General features: G+C 39.0%; 1 protein-coding gene across 1 annotated transcript; it reads right to left on the minus strand.

Moving 5' to 3' along the window:
- Window positions 1–14,148: 14,148 nt before the first annotated feature.
- On the minus strand, window positions 14,149–20,184 carry LOC108717862 (protein kinase C delta type-like). The gene is made up of 9 exons (XM_018265267.2): window positions 20,107–20,184; window positions 19,705–19,869; window positions 18,922–19,013; window positions 17,897–17,959; window positions 17,494–17,632; window positions 16,706–16,897; window positions 15,427–15,555; window positions 14,989–15,122; window positions 14,149–14,827 (listed from the first exon to the last, which is right to left on the minus strand). The coding sequence occupies exons 1-8, from the start codon at window positions 20,182–20,184 to the stop codon at window positions 15,012–15,014; spliced, it is 969 nt and encodes a 322-aa protein (XP_018120756.2). The 3' UTR covers window positions 14,149–14,827; window positions 14,989–15,011.
- Between the last annotated feature and the right edge of the window lie 966 nt (window positions 20,185–21,150).

Consider the following 21,150-nt stretch of genomic DNA (forward strand, 5'->3'; position numbering starts at 1 on the left):
GAAAAAAATGTTGCTTTGTTTCAAGGAGGTGTTTTTTCAATACAGATTTTAAATCTTTCGTGAAACAGTTGGTACTTGGCCAAATTAAAAAAAACTCCAAAGAAATACTTTTTAATGAACTGGATAAAAATGTTATTTGTGTCTATGTTAATTAAAATTTTACCTTTAATTTGCATTTTAGAGAGATGGAGAGAGTGGAATTCTGAAACAAATTTGCAACTAGTCTTCATTTTTTAAATAATTCACTTTTTGTTTGGCAGCTTTCCAGTTTGGAACATCAGCAGCTGACTGGTTGCTAAACTCTAATTTACCCTAGCAACCAGGATGAGTTTGAATAAGAAACTGGTAGACAAATTAGCAGAGGGCTTGAATAGAAAGATATGATAAAAAGGAACAATAACAATAAATTTGTAGCCTCATGAAGTGATTGTTTTTTGGCTGCCAGGGTCAGGGTCAGCTTTAAATCACTTACACATGATACATCACTCATTTTATATTTTCCTCTAAAAATTATATATTACATTTTTAAAATAAGTGACTACCAAGTAATTTATGTTTTAGAATCTTTGCTCTAGATAATTAAGAACCCACATACTGATAAACATTTTGGGGCATATTTATCAAGGGTCGAATTTCAAATTAAAAAAATGTCAAAATTCAAATTCAAAAAGACCAACCGAAATTAAGTGGAAGTTTTTTTTTGGTCGGATCGGTCCATTTTAGCGCATTCGATCTCCCTAGTCAAAGTACACAAAAAATAGCTCAAAATTCAAATTTTTTTCAATCGAAAATTCACCTCAAACTTTGATAAATCTGCCCTTTTGTGTTCAGAGGTGCTATAATAACCTTAGCCCAAATAAACAGTTACTAAGAATTGTAAAAAATATATGGTTTTCATTTTCACTTTTTGCTCGTTGTCAGTTGTTCTTGGAAAAATCTTTATATTGCACTATATACTATATATAAGAACAGGCAGGCAGAAGGTGTAAGGGGGTATATTTTACTAAAGTGACAAATAAAGTATTTACTATTCCACTACTATTGATTATGTGGCATTACATGAGTGCTTGGTCTGTTTGTTTATTCCTGGTTCTCACCTCTTGCTGAAGGACTGGGGCATGTGCACCTGGACTCCACCTTATACTTGGAGCCTACTGTTTGTTTAGACTAATTTAACAAATGTTACTATTTCTGGAAAAAATACCATTGTTTTATATTTAATCACCAGTAGAGGAAATCAAGCTTTCTTAAAATGTCGGGTTAAATGTTCTTTGTAGGGTATGTTTCATATTAGGCAAGTATATTGTATATGAAAATACATACTAAAATGGATGGCATAAATATAAACAAGGCTCTCTGCTATTCTTTCTCCAAAGTGTTCTTAGCATGTATGGCCAGCTGGCCTTCATTGACATTAATGAATTAGTTGAAGTCAATTTTAGTTCACATTCTGAAACAGTAATTCACTGTTTGTTCACTGTGCTTTTTCTTTGTAGCCAGCTACTATTACATCCTATATATATTACGGTTCAGAAATGTTTATATTGACAGGCGTATTGGGATAGTTTAGATGCAGGGCGGGCAAACGGGAAGAGAGCTGCCAATCAGAGGGAAGTGCATTACTTAGCATTACTAGTGCTCCCATACTGCTTCTCACTTTATGATTAAAGATGGCCGTGGAACACAGTAAACAGTAGGCATCCACTATTTTAGATTCGTCTGAACCCCTGAATCCTTCGCAAAAGTTTTGGCCAATAATACAAAACGGAATCCTAATTTGCTTATGCAAATTATGTCTGCGAAGGGGAAAACATTTTTTACTTCCTTATTTTGTGAAAAAAAGTCACGCGATTTCCCTCCCGCCCCTAATTTGCATATGCAAATTATGATTCGGATTCTGTTTTGCCTGGCAGAAGGATTCGGTAAAATCCGAATCCTACCGAATCCTGGCTGAATCCGAAACCGAATCCTGGATTCGGTGCATCCGTAGTAAACATTACTCCTGGCTACACATGGGTCACACCATCGCCTAGTGATAAAATCGAATACATTTTGGTTTTATATCTACTGTAACATTTATTTTTTTATGGATTTAAGGAATAGCTTTTATTCTCTTTTCAGCTTTAAATGTGTCTGAATCATTTTCATCAAACTCAGATGCTAAAAATGTAAATACATCTTTCTAAAATAAGAGTACAGAGTAGAGAGAAAATGGTTTGATAATAATAATAATAGCCAATAACCAGAATGGTGATGAGAAATCTGTCCTTACTGCACACAAAATATCACCTAAAGAGAACAAAGAACAGACCATACAATTCTTTACTGTATTTTTTTCTGTTAAGACATTTCGTTATTGAAAATTGAAATATCTGTCAGTGCTGGAACTATGGGTAGGCAGAGGAGGCAGTTGCCTAGGGCGCAATGATTGGGGGGCACTGGGCAGATACCTCTTTTGCCTACTCCTAGACCGGACCTGGCACTAGACTTGCGCCCAACAATGCCCCTGCTGCGTGCAAGCTGTTGCAGTGCATGCGCGAGAGAGCGCTGACGCTGTACATGCACACGCGAGCTCTAATGTCACACATGCGCACGCGAGCACTGCTGCCACGCATGAGCACATGAGCCCCACATGCACGAATGGATGAATGGCAAGCTGGCCAGCTGGGCTGCCTAGGGTGCCTCTCCGGGCAGGCCCGCCTCTGATATCTGTTATAGAAAAAAATTAAACTCTAAATATCTTGTGTTTTTATAATGTTACATTTTGGCTAATACTTATCACTAACATTTCATTTTGGGGAACATGTAAGGGGCATTTGTAATCAACTTCAGAAATATTTAGTACCAAAACTCTTGGCTAACAGTAGCGATCCTAGAGGGGGCGGGCCATGGTGCGTGACGCGCAGCTGGGCCCCGCCCCCCTCCGTACGGCCGCATTTGTCAGTGGCGCACGGACTGCCGGGGGGGGCCTGAGGGGGTGTGGGCCCTGGCCCGCTCGCACCCCCTGCTCCCCCGGTAGTTCCGCCACTGTTTAAAGAATATTTCCTATAAGTGTTTAGAAAGGAAAAGGAAAGGTAAAAAAAGTAATTGGGTAAAATCTACGAATTTAAATATGGTTTGAAAATCAAAACTATCTGATCATAATCCCTCTCATCAGAAACTGGCCACGATAAACATGTTTTTAGGGGGGGAAGTTTAATGCACATTCAAAGAACAGTCTAGTAAACACTTATGGGTTTAGAAAAAAAACTAAAACCAGACAAGACTTAACCGACCACTAACCACGGGACATGTGTATTGTCTTTACAGGACAGTTTTCTGAAAATGAAAGCAATGAAGTGAATTTCCGAGAGATTCCCTCCCATGTTCTATCTAAAGTCTTCATGTATTTTACCTACAAGGTTCCTTACACAAACAGCTCCACAGAAATCCCAGCATTTCCCATTGCGCCAGAGATAGCGCTGGAACTGCTGATGGCAGCAAACTTCCTAGAGTGTTAAATAAAATAAATGATGGAAAATCAATTTGTTAAATGGATTCTTTTATATTTAAATGCCTAGGTTTTTTTTTCTATTTTGCATGTTGCCATTTTTCCAAGCAGTGTATTGTATATGTATACTGTTAAAGTTCCTGCTAATATTGCTAATTGCTAATATTTTTTTCTCCTCACGCTGTTCTTAATAATAAACCATTCTGAAAATATGATGTTAACTAAGTGCTTTAGATTTTTTTCTTTTTCATTGCTTTAAGACTGGGGTAGATTTATAAAGGGTTGAATACTAAATTTACATTTTTAAATTTCTTTTTTTTGGTATCAAAATTCACACACTCAAATTTGAATCCCCCTATAAAATGTAAATTGAATTGTAAGATTTATCACCCTCGACCATGGAAATAGTCATAATTCGAATATTGCCACCTAAAAACCTGCCGAATTCATGTAAAAGCCAAAGGGGGAAATTTACTAAAGGGCGAAGTGGCTAACGATGGCGAAAATTCACCAGCGTGATGTCATTTTGGTACTTCGACGATTTACTAATGGTAGCTGGCGTAATTTTGCCAAGGAGATAGACTCTGGCGCAACTTCGCACTCTTACGCCAGGCGAATTTTCGTTATGGCAAAAGAGCGTTACTACGCAAATTCACTAAGTTTTTGATTTTACTGACCGTTACCTCTATTGCCAGACTTGCCTTCGCCACCTCAGACCAGGTGAAGTGCAATAGAGTAGATAGGAGTTCCTCAAAAAAAAAGTTGAACATTTTTCTAAGTCCCAAAAAATGCTGGCGTTTTTTCCTATTATAAGGGTGATAGACTGAAAAAGATCGGTATATTTTTTTGGGGGTACCCTCCTTCCCCCCTACATTTGCTAACATATGGCACCTAAAATATAATGTGGGCACATGTGTAGGGCATTATAACAACTTTATATAATTTAATTAAGGTTCCCTGGCCTTGTGTAGTGTAATGTATATTTGCTGCAGCATGTACGGCCATTGTACTTTAACTGCACGCCGTATGCATAATTTTGCCACCGTTCGGTACCCTGTGCACAACTTCTTCGGATCGTCGTGAATTAGCGTTGTCCAGATGAATTTTCGCCTGGCAAAGTATTGCGATATACACAAAGCCAGCGCTGTCGAATTTTCTCCGGTTAGTGAATTTGCCCCAAAGGCTTTCTTTTTTGGGAGGGAAAATTCGAATTGAAAACAAATCAAAATTATGGATTGTTCCTATTTTATCAAATATTAGACGTTCAATTTTTTTTATTAAATAACCTCCCATTCTAGTTGTGAGTATATTTGAATTTATTAGAGTGAAAAAAAAAATTCACATGAATTTGAAATTCGACCTTTGATAAATCTGCCCAGAAGCGTGGTCTTGTTGATTAACCAGGAAGTCACTTTGTGGAATTTGTCTGCCGATTATTTTAATAAAAGTATAATTTGTAGTATTTGTAATACCTAAATATTGAAAATGTAAAAGACAGATTTTTCCTTCCATTTTTGCTGTATTATTTTGCCCTTATTTATTAATTAGACTCTGGCAGCAAAGAGCTAATCACATATATGTTAAATTAAGTCATGCCTTGCACCAGTTAGCAATTCTTTAAGGGAAGTATTATAGTTTTATTTTTTCAGTGTAAATTTTTTACTGCTAATGGTAGGCAACTAAATACTTTACTTTTATAGATGATTAAAGCCACAAACCATCATAATGATCATTGATATGAAAGGAGGCTGTCTGTGTTAATAACATGGGGTTCTTAACCCAAAAATGCACATTTGGGGGGGGAGCATTACCTCGCCATGCCCCACTCCTTTTTTGTCGGGCAGGTCCGCGTGGGCCTATTAATAGAGGGGAGGAGGCAGGCTCGGTTCTGTTGCAGGTCAAGAAAAACCCAAACTGCACATCACTATTCCCTAAATTTAAGAAGTCTATGCAAGCAAAATATTCCAAAGCAATTATATTCTATCTAGAGGGCGGAGAGGGTGGAGTGATAATAATAAGCCATGCTTTGAGTGATGTCTGAAGTTTGCAGCAATGTGTTTTTTCCAAGGATTTTATAAGAGGTGTTTTCTACTTTTAGGCTAAAGTCACATTTCATAGAAAATGTCATTATTGTCTACGACCACCAGCATCTGAGAGGGTGTTCCTAAAAGTTTGTAGCAACATTCTGCCACTATATATAACTTAAAGGAATTTGCCTACATGTGCTGATGTGCTTCTTCCCTACACAAGGCGTCACCAGCACTCAAATGATTACAATGACTTGTACTTGTCATGTGCAAACTTAGATGAATGACACCATGAAAGCAAAACTACTTTTAAAAACGTTTATCTCCACTTAGTTCATACTCTGAACAAAAAAGTGATGTTTAGGGCCACAAATGGTCTGTTTTCAAGCTAACACACACAAGGGATATACTACAACACTGCCATCTAGTGATAACAACATGTAACCACTTGAAATTATTAGTTACAAAATAGGTTCATGGTAACATACACCAAATATATTATATAAATTACTCAAAGTTTAACCGCAGCTCTCCAAAGTTTGTACAAAATATGCATAAGCTGACGCGCTCCGTCAAGGCAGTGTCCATGCGTCAGTCCTACCTAAGTGAAAAAAAGTGTTATCTTTGGGGGGGGAGAAAGACCATAACTGCTTCTCTCTTTATTTAGCATGATCTCTTCCAAAGACACCATTTGGCAGGGGTTGGGAGAGCGAGCATTAAGGAGAGAGCCGCCTCTCCATACTAAAATAAAAAACACAATATATATATATATATATATATATATATATATATATATATATATATATATATATATATATATATATATATATATATATATATATATATATATATATATATATAGTAATAGAATGCTGATGCACACCAGGATTTTCTTTTCAAAGTTACTTTATTTAATCAACGTTTCGGTCCACGTCTGGGACCTTTATCAAGACGTGGACCGAAACGTCGATTAAATAAAGTAACTTTGAAAAGAAAATCCTGGTGTGCATCAGCATTCTATTACTATATAAGTCATTCTGTCTTTGCACCCAGGTGAAGTTTTTTCTAAGTGTGTGCTCAAGCCTTCATATATATATATATATATATATATATATATATATATATATATATATATATATATATATATATATATATATATATATATATATATATATATATATAGTTAATAAAGTACCCCCTCTTGTAAAATATAATGATATTATAAGTTACCTCGGAGTTTCATGACCATATAAAAACACGAGGCCGAAAGGTATGCTTTTATACAGGTCATGAAACTCCGAGGTAACTTCTAATATCCTCATATTTTGCAACTGGGGGTACTTTATTTATTATAATACACACGTTTCAGTGAGTCATGTGACAGAAATGACATCAGAACTCACCTTTTGTAACTGATGACATCAGTACTCACTGCTTATAAGGATATCATTTACAAGATATTCATAGCTTTTGTGTATTATATACAGTATATAAATACTTCAAATGAAGACCAGCAACACCGAGATGATTTGCAAAAAATTTGAAACCTCATGAACAGCCAATGTGATGTTTCGGTCCCCACTGGGACCTTTCTAAAGGCAACCATGCCTACAACCCAAACTGGTCACTTTACAACACTTTTCAGCACTTGACACTTGCTTTACTGCAATAGTCACTTTGTGGCACTGATGTCACTTCCTATTGATTGGTTTGCTATGAGTATATATATGAGTTTGGGTTGTAGGCATGGTTGCCTTGAGAAAGGTCTCAGTGGGGACCGAAACGTCACGTTGGCTGTTCATGCGGTTTTGGATACACTCGAGACGGCTCGAATTTAGGGTCAAAGTTGAATATAATAATTTTATGCACATATTTTGAACTATATGTGAGGTGATGTATAACAGACACCCAGGCAGTAGCGATTTCTTGAGTGCACCAGACGTGACTCCTTTCTAAGGAGTTCCTTGACCCTGTCACCTCCCCGTCTAGGTTTGTCTACGCGATCCACCACCTGTAAATGTCCTTGCTCCACAAAGGGTTCCTCCACTGCCCTTTTCACCTTTTTAGCTTTTATGGCCGATGTATGCTCCCTAAACCTCTATTTCACTAGTTAGGAAGTCCGGTGTCAGACATGTATAGTGGCCATGAATTTAGATATACATTAGGTATACATTTCTGGAGATGGTATATATAGGAAACCAGGCCCAGACTGGCAATCTGTGAGTTCTGGCAAATGCCAGAGGGGCTGCTATGAGTTCCCATAGAAAGTCAGTATTTAGTGGGCTGGTAGAGGCTGGTTGGGCCTCTATGTGGGCTGATTGGGCCTCTGTATAACTGAAATGCCAGGGCCTATTTAATTCTCAGTCCGGACCTGAAGGAAAACTTTAAACAGTTTGAACAGGAACTGGAAAGTCCCATGCTTTGGATGGAAATAACACTCGCTGTTCTCCTCTACTGCTGCCCATGTCTGAATTCACCAACATCAACCCAATTGTCTTAGTTCTCTTCTAAGACATTAACAGAGTTGTGGCTTTCCTTCTATACATTTTACTTTACCAAACTGTGATTGAGGCAATTATCCTGCCAAGATAAGGATGATGGGAGTTTCAGGGGCAATACAAAGGCATGGATCTTTACTCATACATTGCTATATGTCCACTGACAAATTTCAGTTTACTGATTGGTTGACTGAGTTAAATTTTAGTTATTAAGGCTTAAACTTCACAGGAGATTTTGATCAGGTTTTATTTGATTTTGTCACACAACAGCATGCAACAGCATGAGATTTTGTGATATCCTAAAAAATCTGATCCCAGCGCCTATATTGTAGGTCGGATGTTGGTTGGATTGTTTATGTGTCTACATCCGACTGCCAATGCATTTCAATGAGAAGAAAAAGTCTTTCTGACACCATCCGATCTTATCTCGTCGGATGAAGACGCAGTGTTCAAAGGAGCACCATGTTCACATGGCAAATCTTCCATGTAGTTTACACATCAGATTTTTGTATCTGTCCCATTATATTTGGACCCATGTGACTTGCAGGATGTGTTCTGTCGATCCAACACCATCCTACAAAATCTCCCATGTAGTTTAGCGATTACATGCAGTTCGACTAATAATAATAGTTGTCTAGTATGATATAAATGTCAGTTTTTAAACAGATGGAAGCTGGCATTTATACTTTGTTTGGCTGCCTATATACAAAGACAATACATAGGGGCAGATATATCAAGGTTCGAAGTGAAAATTAGAATTTCTAAAGTTTTTTTTATGGCCAAAAATGTCTAATTTGACTAGGGAATTACTCCAGCCTTTATACATTACATTTTTGGCTAAATGACTATATTAGAAACATTTTTTAATTTGCACGGTTTATTTACCCAGTTTTTATTTTTTACACTGAACAATTCCTTTAAACCTGCTGAATTGCTGTTTTAGCCTATGGAAGACATCCTGGGATCAATTTGGAGTTGTTTGCAGCCTTCCTGACATTCAAGTTTTTTTCGGAGAAAAAACTCAAAGCGAGTTTTTAAAATTCGATTCAAGTTTGTGGGTCGATCCTATTCACCCGACTTTGAAAAATATGATTTTTTTTAAAATAAATTTCGATTGGTCGAATTTTGAGTTCATGGGAGTTTTAAATAACTCCCATGAACTTGAAATTCGACCCTTGATAAATCTGCCCCATAGTGTAGATATGCTTATTCTCAGAAAATGAAAGATGAAATTGGCAACCGAAATCCCTGGTCTCCCCCAACCTACTCCCTCCTCACAATGTCCCCCTCCCCTTGCTGTATGTATTTCTAGTTGTAAGATAATTGTGGAAACGGCCTTGTATGATATTGTAAAATACATATGTACCATTCCCACCCTACACTTCCCCATCTTTTCTGAAAACCCTTCCCCATAATAACTTGAAAAATAAAGAATTAACAAACAAAAAAAAGTACTACTTACAGCCCATTTATGGAGAAAGTGGGCCAATGCCCGTGAAACGCGTTGGACAAGGAAATTAGGAACTCTGTTGTGGATCGTAAACCATCTACTCTGTAGCAGTGAGAGTGGAGCGCACAATAGTCTATATCTTTAGCGGTAACAGAATTGCAGAAGAGAAAAGGACATGAAGCTAACTGGTGTGCTGATCACACGGAGAAGGTCCAAAAATGAGAGGAGCGAGGTTCATGGGCAGATAAGTTCCTTCATGCTGTGTGTTTCTACAGCAAACACAATTTTTATTACCAGTTCAGTGTAACAGCAAAGTTGTTGCTGGTCCTTTTTAACAGCACTATGGCCACCTTCTCATGTCTGCTTACAATGTAATACAGGCTGCCAAGTCAAAATGCACAGTAATCACTCTATATTAACAAAATTACTTTGTAGCCCTCATAGGCAAGATCCTCACCCAAGAGATCTTTTACACCTGTAATCAGTCTGGAGAACTAGAGAGAGAAATGAGAAAGTATGATTATGTTAAGACTGATATCTCTTTTAACAAATGTCCCTTCTAATCTATGAACAAAAAATAAAATTTTCAAGAGAAATGAATGGGTCAAAACTAGTACTCAGTTACACTGGCATCACTAAGGGGCACATTTATCAAGGGTCAAATATCAAATTCGACCCTGGAATTTAAATCCTTTAAATTTGAATATCGAATTAGAAGGATTAAGCGCAACTCGTTCGATCGGGCGATCAAAGTAAAAATAGTTCGATCGAACAATAAAATCCGATTTTAAGAGATCGATCGAAGGATTTTTCTTCGATCAAAAAAGGTTAGAAAAGTGCTGGGGAAGGTCCCCATAGGCTAACATTGTACCTCGGTATGTTTAAACTTCAGAAGCATGTAGTCAAAGTAATTTTTAAAGAGACAGTACTTCGACTATCGAATGGTCTAATAGTCGAACGTTTTTTTTGTTAAAATCGTTCGAATCAAAGTTTTTTTCATTCGAATCCTTCACTCGAGCTTAGTAAATATGCCCCCAAGTGTTCCTGGTCCCACAGCAAACTCAGTTTAGGGCCTCTAAATTTTGATCTATTCAGGGCCCCAAAAGTTGCTCATTAATTAGGGCCTTGCAGGGCTCCAAAAGCTGCTCAACAAAATTGCTCATTAATTAGGGCCTCGCTGGGCCACCTGCAACCGCAGGGTCTGCTTCCTCTGTAGTTACGCCCCTGCTCAGTTATGTTTATATATTCTGCATGCTCTGACTGATGTATTAAATTGTGAAAATGCCTTCAGTGTAGAGTAGTGGTTCTCAAACTGTGGGGCTGTCCTGCCCTGAATTGGCCTGGAACGGTGGGACACAGACTGAGTTTCACTTAGGGTGAGATACACCCAAAAGCCCATCTTAAAGAGGAGTGTTTGTTTGGGGTGGTTACAAACAGATGGTTTTCCATGAGTAAACCTCCATTATCTGGAATCCCGTTACCCAGAAAGCTTTAAAGGAAGATTATCTCCCACAGACTCAAATGTAATCAAATAATTCAAAATGTCAAAACCTACAGTTCCTTGTGCCTTGTCCCCAACTAAGATATAATTAATCCTTATCGGAGGCAACACAATTCTATTGGTCTTATTTAATGTTTAAATAATTTTATTATAGACAATGTATGGGGATCCAAATTATTGAAAGACCCCTTATCCAGAAAGCCCCAGGTCCTGAACAACAGGTCCCATACATGTATTTACTATATGTGGTAGCAGGTCTGTTTTGTCAAAGCTAGGCCTCCCTATACCTTCACAACTATTTGCCTAGGAATAAGGATGAGATGTATGTAAACCCTTATTTCAAGCTCTAGATTTTATAGTAGACAAAGAATGGAGATCCAAATTATGGAAATACCCCTTATCCAGAAAGCCCCAGGTCCTGAGCATTCTGAATAACAGGTCACAAACATATACTTACTATTTAAGGCAGAAGGTATGTTTTGGCAAAGCTAGGCCTCCCTATACCTTTACATCTCTTCACCTAAGAATAAGAATGAGATTTATGTAAACACTTATTTCAATAACTAGATATTCTTGAATCACAGCAGCACTTTACCATAAACACAGCCTTGCTATGCTCTGAGAGAACCCTAACAAAGGTTGTACCTCCAAATGGTCCTAAATCTGACTGATTTGTAAACACCACAGCACAAAGAAATCACCCTTTTTGTCAATTTCAAAGAATAATTACAGCCCTTCTTTTTATTCTTGAAGAAATGTCCATAACCCCCAGTAGTAACTAACTAGCTGCATTTTAAGTAAATATACCCTGTCAATATAAGTGATTTACATTGACCAGTTCCCCTGACTATATTTACTGAAACGCCCACAAAGTAACTGTTCTTCCATTATGTTGTCACTACACCTAACAGCGTCTCCACTACAACCTCACGTTTGAGTGAAACAATCAAATGCAAGTCCATTGTATATATACGATACAATCAGGGTTGCCAGGTCTAATTTTCAAAACCAGCCAAAGTCAGCTACAAAACCGGCTCAAAACTAGCCAAGAGGCACTTCAAAAGTAGCCCAAAAATAGCACAATATGTGCAGTCTTAAAAATAAATGAATATGTATGAAAATACACCATTTTTAAATTTTCACTGTTTCATAACTTTTTCAATGAAGCAAAATGGGACAGATTTGCCAGTTACCAGGGGCATAATTACAGAGGGGGGCCCAGGAGGTTTAGGGCCCCATGAGAGACCCTAATACATATACAAATTCAATAAATATTGGTAAAACATTTAACTAGACATTTAGTGGCCAGCTGATTTTTGCCCAAAAATTGTGGAAAGTCACCGGAAAAGGAGAGAATGCTTAAAGGAAAATTCAACCCTGTGATAAAAAACCTGTACCCCCACCCCACGTAGATCCCCTCCCTCCTCCCCAGCCTAACTGCCCCCCCCCCCAGTAAATGCCCCATACTTTATACTTACCCCTCGGCGCAGATTCAGGCAGCGGAGTTCCACGCAGCCATCTTCCTGGTCCTCGGTAAGCTGACTGGGAGATCGGCAATTTCCGTCCATTTCGGGGCATGCGCAGATGTTGCAAACCAGCAAATTGCTCCAACTGCGAATGTGCAGCCATGCCGATCTCCCAGTCAGCTTACCGAAGACCAGGAAGATGGCTGTGTGGCACTCGCATTAAATTTACAAATTACTTGGAAATTATTTAAAATGCTTAGTTAATATATAATGGAAAGTTGCTTGGAATGACATATCCTTTCATTATGCAAAAGTCTGCTTTTGATTGGAAATTCACTTTAACGAAGGCTCGTGCAAATGGAGAAAGGAAATTAGAGACATATCTCGGGATCCAATTTTTGCAAAAGGCAGCAGTGCTGCCATGCTTTAACTCTGAAAACTATATGGTTTGTAATGAATGCTACTGAACCAAAACTGATAGAGAAATCTTTATTAAAGGAATATATTACAGAGTCTTACAATACACAAGTGGAAAGTCATTAATTTCAGATAATGTGGGAAGAACCCACATAGTTATAGGACTGTCTTTGGTCTTTGACAGAGGCCTCCATTTTTTGCACTGGTCCTTCGCTCTGTGCTCCATCTTGTTTGGGGTCTTCCAGGATTTTTTCGGTAACCTAATCCTTTCCTTTTCATGGTTAGCTGAAAAACAATTCTGTCTAGTAGGAGCCATTTACCTGCCGTTACTTACCTAAGATTTCAAGGCTCAGAAGGATTGAGGCAGGACAGATTCCACAACTTCCATGACATTATTTATTCCTCTTAAAAGGGACATATACATTTAAAGCAAACATACAGTAGGCCAGATAAATTCTTATAGGAAATTTATCTAGCCAAGTAATGTACGCCCCTTTTTCTCACTTACTGTCATGCCTAGTACTGAAATGAATCCTAATGATGAGCATTGTCTCTGATGGCATAATGGAAAGGCTGGTGTCAGAGCGAATATTGATGGTAAGGCAGGGGCAGGTGCAGTTTGTGATGTCATTAGAGGGGTACCATTGGTGGCTTGTGACTGACTAGAAAATGAAATTTAGCCATTCACAGGCCACTAGCAATGCCCACCCCTATCCACCCCTCTGGTGACATCATAAACGATAATAAAGCCTGGGGAGAACAGGCTGTGCTTTATAAGGCCTGGGGGAACAGGCTGTGCTCTGTAAGGCCTGGGGGAACAGGCTGTGCTTTAAAAGGCCTGGGGAACAGGCTGTGCTGGGGGAACAGGCTGCGCTTTAAAAGGCCTGGGGGAACAGGCTGTGCTTGACAAGGGATAGAAATGAAAGTATAGTTGAGCATGTAGTCTGAGATGTCATTAGAGGGGTACCGCTGGTGGCTTGTGACAGGCCACTAGCTATGCCCACCCCTATCCCCCCCTCTGATGACATCACAGGTTTTTTCTTAAACTTTTTAAGGCCTGGAGGAACCAGCTGCACTGTATAAGGCCTGGGGGGGATAGGCAGTGCTTTATAAAACCTGGGGGGAACAGGCTGTGCTCTATAAGGCCTGGGGGAACAGGCTGTGCTCTGTGAGGCCTGGGGGAACAGGCTGTACTTTATAAAGCCTGGGGGAACAGGCTGTGCTGTATAAGGCCTGGGGGAACAGGCTGTGCTCTGTAAGGCCTGGGGGAACAGGCTGTGCTTTAAAAGGCCTGGGGAACAGGCTGTGCTCTATAAGGCCTGGGGGAACAGGCTGTGCTCTATAAAGCCTGGGGGAACAGGCTGTGCTTGGCAAGGGATAGAAATGAAAGGATAGTTGAGTATGTAGTCTGTGATGTCATTAGAGGGGTACCGCTGGTGGCTTGTGACAGGCCACTAGCTATGCCCACCCCTATCCCCCCCTCTGATGACATCACAGATAATGATAAAGCCTGGAGGGCACAGGCTGTGCTTTATTAAACCTTAAGGGAAGGGTTAACATGGGAAGATGGGGTAGTATAACATAGGAAAGGTGGGGGGATTTTTTTTTTGTTTTTTTTGTTTTGTTTTTCTAAACTTTTAACTTAAAAAGTGCAAAGCTGTGAACATAAAAAAAAACAGCTGCATGAGTTGGTAATGGCATAGAAAGCACTTGGGGATATTAAATGCAGCTGTAAGTGCTTTCTGCGGTGATGTTGGTCACAGTGCTACTAACCTGCAAGATGGTGCATTTTGGGGAGAAGTACCTTTTCTGGTGTTGTAATTGTAAGGTAGAGCAGGACAGTAAGATGGTAATTAAAATTATTTGCTCACCTTTGCTGTTGTCAGAATGTCATACATTACCAGATATGCAGGATGTAGCAGTGGAGGTGCTAGTGGTGTTCTGGTGGAATGTTGCACGGTACTTGGATGGGATGACTCTGAAAAAGATACATTTTCTATCAAGTACAGTGGGTACAAAACCATATTCTTTGGTGGTCTAGTCTGACACATTAGGTTCATTAAGAAATAGAGATTTCAGAACCATAGTCTAATCTAACCTATTGGTCCCTAGAAATATCATCTCCGTCTTAAACTTTACCTTGCCGACGGCACAGCTACTCATTACTCCAGCCAGCTCGGGTCCACGTAATCGAACCCCTTGAGCATACGGGTCTCGCTGGGGTCCTCTTTCGGGAATGAGATGTATTTCCTGTTGAACCCCGTGGCTGATTCCTATGGGCAATAATAAAAGTACATGGTCAAACAGTAATTATTCCTTTCAGCCATGGTGGTATTTAATATTTTAAATTGTCGTTTAACAGACTGACCCCCCAAAAAAGCTGTGTGTTTTGTCTAAACACATACAATGTAAAACTACTGCAAATAGGATTAGTAAAGCAAATCTGGTGCAAAACATAAAAGAACACTGGAGCCAATGTAAGAATAGATACAGTACTGCTCTGGTAGTGGCTGTAAGTGTGGAGAGGTTCTGACTCCCTTCTGGGGGAATGTGATCACATCACAGTTATGCACTTACATGACTTGGTTTTATAGGAGGCTTTAATGTTCTTTTCTCCACATTTGACCAATCGACAGTTGAAAAAAATGGGTGATCCCGGATGTTGCCATTCACCCCAAGGCGTTGGTTGGCCTTCTTCTTCAAGAGCTAAAGCAAATAATGAACATTTATTTAATAATAATATATTGCATATATTTCTCTACCTTCCATACAGTAAAACATTTACATATAACATTCTATAATTGTTCCTAGGTTATGCCTTGTGACCTTGGTTGGTATTCAGAATATCATCAAGTACCAGAAGAGCTCTGCACATAAGGGCCTGGCAGATAAAATCTGGTAAAACCAATAGAGATCTAATCCCACTAGCTCTCCTTATAATAACGCTTAAGGCTAAACCTCTCGTTCTTGCCCGATGTCATCACTTACAACTGAATTTTGCTCTCACACTATCCCCTCACTCATGAATGCCCATCATAGAGTGACCTTCACCCCAGGCTGTAAATACACTTTTTTCCACACTTGATAGAGAAGCATCGTATCTCCTACCTAGAAGCTATACTAGTGAGGGTCATCTGACTAATGGAAACAATTTTATTATTCCTACAACAGGCCACAGATTGGTGCTTCCTATGCCAACGTCCCTCCATAACAAATTAACTAAATTCCTAAAAAAAACATTCTGCTATATCAAAAATAAAAAGCATTTCTATAACTTTATATTAAAGGGGCTGTTCACCTTTGAGTTTACTTTTAGTATGATGTAGAGATTGATATTCTGAGACAATTTGCAATTGTTTTTCATTTTTTATTTGTGTTTTTTGAGTTATTTTGCTTTTTATTCAGCAACTCTCCAATTTGAAATTCCAGCCGTCTAGTTGCTAGGGTCCAAATTATCTTAGCAACTATGCAATGATTTGAACAAGAAACTGGAATATGAATAGGAGATGGCTTGAATAGAAAGATAAATAATACAAAGTAGAAATAACAATACATTTGTAGCCTTACAGAGCATTTGTTTTTTTAGATGGGGTTAGACATTTGAAAGCTGCAAAGAGTCAGAAGAAAAAGGCAAATAGTTCAAAAACTATAAAAAAAATAATGAAGGCTACTTGAACAATTATTTTGAATTAGCCATTCTATAACATACTAAAGGTTAACTTAAGGTGAACCACCACTTTAATATTAACTTTTTTCTTTTCTGTTAACTTATTTCTATAAAAAATGAAAACAATAAAAAAAATAATTGTTAAAAAAATAGTAGCATTTACTAAATGTTCATTCTGATTTTACTAACCTGTTTTATGAGGTCACGCAGTTTGGTAGAAAGGGAGTCTGGATATTCGGGCTCTCTGTTGATAATGCTTTCTACCTGTTGTTTCAAGTTTCCCTTCGGTGAGAATGGTAATCTATTGGTGGCCATTTCGTACAAGATGACTCCGAAAGACCACCAGTCAGCTCCAGCGTCGTATGGCTCCTCTAATAAAACCTTGGCAACAAATAACAGATTAGTTACCAAAAGTTCTCATACTGAGAACCCTGATTACCACATAGGATTGCAGAATGGGCAAACTGATGCTTGAATGAAGGCCAATAAAGTAGATATATAAATGTAATGACCCGGGATGGGCTGAAGGATTAGTTGGCTTTGGCAGTCCAATAAGCTCAGAGTGTTAGTGGGCCAAGTGATAGAGCTGCAGGTTATAAGATGAAACAGCACCACTCCTTAATAAAATAAAAATACCTTTATTGGAACCCTTTAGGGCATTTCAGCAACGTTTTGGGTCACACCTGACCCTTAGTCAAGCTTGTGGTGTGACCCGAAATGTTGCTGTAATGCCCTAAAGAGTTCCAATAAAGGCATTTTTATTTTATGAAGGAGTGGTGCTGTTTCATCTTGTAACCTGAAAGTCTATACCTGTGGATAGTGGCCACTGGGAAAACTTGTACCACGAGTAAGAAAAAGCTGTGGAAAAGGAGGCTGTGCTGACTATCCTTGTACTTTCCAAGTGATAAAGTAACACATCAGTGTCACTTAAAATAATTAGAAATATTGTGTAAATGTACAGGAACTGAGATTCTCACCTGTGGTGCCGTGTATCCTGGTGTTCCATAATAGTCACAACGTGTGTTTGCGCCGTACATACCGGTGCAGACAAGACCAAAATCGCCGATCTTCACATGGCCCTGTTCATCCACCAATATGTTCTCTGGTTTGAGGTCACTGTAAGACACACATGGTACAGTTTATATTAGAATGATGTCCAGAAACACAACTATGTACAGGCCCGGACTGGCAATCTGCGGGTTCTGGCAAATGCCAGAGGGGCTGCAAAAAGTCCCATAGAAAGTCAGTATTTAGTGGGCTGGTGGGAGCTGTTTGGGCCTCTATGTGGGCTGAAATGCCAGGGCCTATTTAAATTCTCAGTCCGGACCTGTCTATGTATAAATAGTGAAGGACTTGGGAGAGAATTTAGATTTTTCTTACCGATGTACGATCCCGTTCTCGTGCAGGAACTGTATACCCACCACTAATTCTGAGGCATAAAACCTTTTAGAAAAAAGAAAACACAAATCAATTTGTAGTCCCGTCTCATACCATTTAATATATGCTTGAGCAGTGTTTCTGTGTTGTACTACAGTCTCTAGTAGCATGCAGGGCCATCTTCAGAAATCACGGTGCCCTGTATGGCAACATTTTCTGGGCCCCCTGGTCCCCACCCACCCTCAACCCCCACCCCATATCTCTTTCACCCTACAGTAAAAAGACCACACAGATATCAGAGCTAAAACATTGAACCCCCCCTAAGCTATAAAAAGCCATTGGTGGCCAGCCAGCCCCCCCCCCCACACGTTATAAAAAGCCATTAGTGATCAGGGGACGCCATGCAAGTAAAAAGAAAAATTGATGACTGGACCCCCACCCACAAGTTATAAAAAGCCATTAGTGATCAGGCCCCCCCCCCTGCAAGTAAAAAAATAAAACTGATAGCCTGGGCCCATTCCACCAAGTTATAAGAAGCCATTGGTGGCCTCCATTAAATTAAATAAAAACTTGGTAGCCAGGCCCCCCAAAATTTTAATTTTCTGTACCCTCATTGGTTCTTTAAGGATAAGTCCAGTTAAAGCTGTACAGGGATTAGATAGGGGAAGTAGGAACTTCGCCTTCAGCCTATCCAATCCCAATGCAGCTTTAACAGGACTTATCCTTAAAGAACCAATGAGGGTACAGAAAATCTGAATAGGAGAAAATCTTGCATGCACGGCATTGCTGTCCTATTTTCTGAAGCAGGCAGTACGCTGAAAGCAGGGGGCTCAACTAATCAAGTAAATGAAGCATGGCCTGGCCCCCCTTAGACACAAAACCCTGCGGGCCAAGGACAACTATCCTCCCCTGTGACCCCCTGATGGCGGCCCTGCTAGCATGTTACTTATAGTGTTACATAGTGTTACATGACTGGTAGATATTCATTGTATTTTAGATACTTCTGTCTCAAGGAGCTTGCTACTTACAGCACTTGCTTGTTACTCAGACGTCCTCGGTCCTCGATGATGTTCTCCAGTGTTCCGCCATTGACGTACTCCAGGGCTAGCAGGATTAGTGACTGGTTATAAAAACAGAAAGGAGAAGGTGAAGCATAGAAATGGATAGGACAAAATAGGAACATGATCATTTTATACAAAAATATGCAAAACAGCATAATAATTACAACAAACTAAGATAACTCCAGGTTAGACAGAATACAATACACTAATATTAATAGCAGTATTGGTATACACAACTCAGCATTCTAGATTATAATAATGGGCAGGGGTTTAAAGTTGGAAGTGGAGAAAGTGGAAATTTTTGTTTCTGGACATCCTCTGCACATAAATCCAGCCACACATACTCATGGGTCAGCAGTGACCCCCAACACACATACTCACAGGTCACCCATTACCATTACCCTGCTACACATACTACTGACCCCCACCAAGCCCCTTATACCTCCCCGGGCCACTTATACTGGGATAGGGTCCTGCTATACTTTAGTAACTGACTGAAACTACAGAGAAGGGTACGCATATATGTGGTTTTGTATACGTATAGTAGAGACCTCAGGATAGGCTGCTATATCTATATAAATATATTTATATCAGCCTATCCTGAGGTCTCTACTACTGTAGTAGCATCACATTCACTAACAAGGAGGAAAGGCTCTGTGTAAATACAAATATGCCATATGAAATACTTTTATTATCAGCATAATATGTGTAAAGAGCACACAGACCCTAGCAGAGCTCACTACCCTGTACCTTAGTTTGGAATGTTGCCATTGCCCGGCATAGAAATGGGCATCTGCTAGCCATCTGGAGAACCGATGCCTCTCGTCTGACATATTTGAAATCTTCCTCCCTCTGCTTCTCAATGATCTTGATTGCAGTTAGTTGGTTCTTGATTTTATACGATGCCAACACCACCTGGGAAAGAAGAACGCAAAGGAAATAAATATTACTGGGTCTCTGATATGGAAATGATGAGCCATAAAATATTCAGTATTTTTATTTTATCCTAATAGCCCCACATTTTTGTACTGGCAATAATGTATAACATGATATACAGTTTTGTTTAATTTATTTGTCCTTTTTTAATATAAATGTATTTGCCCTTTAAAATGTAAATTGAAAAGTCATGTGTGTGCCCTGCCTGGGACTGACCATCCTTCTTGAATAGGAATAAAGATTGGGGTGTCCTTTAGATAAGGGAAAATATTCTCTACAACAAATGTAGCACATGTACTTCCACTGATCAGAGAAGAGTTTACATGTTAAATTTACAGGCTTAATACTCTTCTGATTTCGGTCTCCTTTTGGTTTCATTCCAGATCATTACAATAGATTTTCCCATAGAAGCTCATCACTCACCTTGCCGAAGTTGCCTTCTCCTAGTTCTTTAATAAGGCTGTAATTTTCAATATCGAGGTACTGCGATGTTTTGGCGTCCTCTCTAACCTTCTCTTTTCCTCCTAGGGATTTGTAAAGAAGACAATGTAACTCAATTTATCCATTAAAGATACATAGAATGTTATGTTAAATAATTACAATGTCCTTATATTTAAGGTGCAGTCTTCATGTCCCACTATTAATACATATCAAGAGTCTCTATTATGGTGGTATATTCCCAAATCAACCACCAGGTACAGCATGGGGTCAAGTTGGAAAAACCAATAATATTACAGTAGGCCCCCAGGGCAACAAAACATTATTTATAGACCATTTGATTGTAAATTACAGTCACTGTGAGCTATCTATCTATTGATGCAGTGACCTTAATGGCATGTCTAGAGTTAAAGGGGTGGTTTACCTTAGTTAACTTTTAGTAGGTTATATAATGATCAATTCTAAGCAACATTTTAATTACTTTCCTTTTTCTTCTGACCCTTTCCAGCTTTCAAATGGGGGGTCACTGACCCCATCTAAAAATGCTCTGTATAGCTACAAATTTATTGTTACTGCTACTTTTGATAACTCGTCTTTCAATTCAGGCCCTCCTATTCATATTCCCGTCTCATTCTAATCAATTCATGGTTGCTAGGTTATATTAAACCCCAACAACCAGTTTGCAGAAATTGCAAACTGCAGAGCTGCTGAATAAAAAGTTACATAACTCAAAAACCACAAATAATAAAAACTAAAGAACAATTGCATATTGTCTCAAAATATCACTTTCTACATACTACTAAAGGTTAACTCAAAGATGAA

The sequence above is a fragment of the Xenopus laevis genome, chromosome 5S (assembly GCF_017654675.1).
Source record: "Xenopus laevis strain J_2021 chromosome 5S, Xenopus_laevis_v10.1, whole genome shotgun sequence".
NCBI lineage: Eukaryota > Metazoa > Chordata > Amphibia > Anura > Pipidae > Xenopus > Xenopus laevis.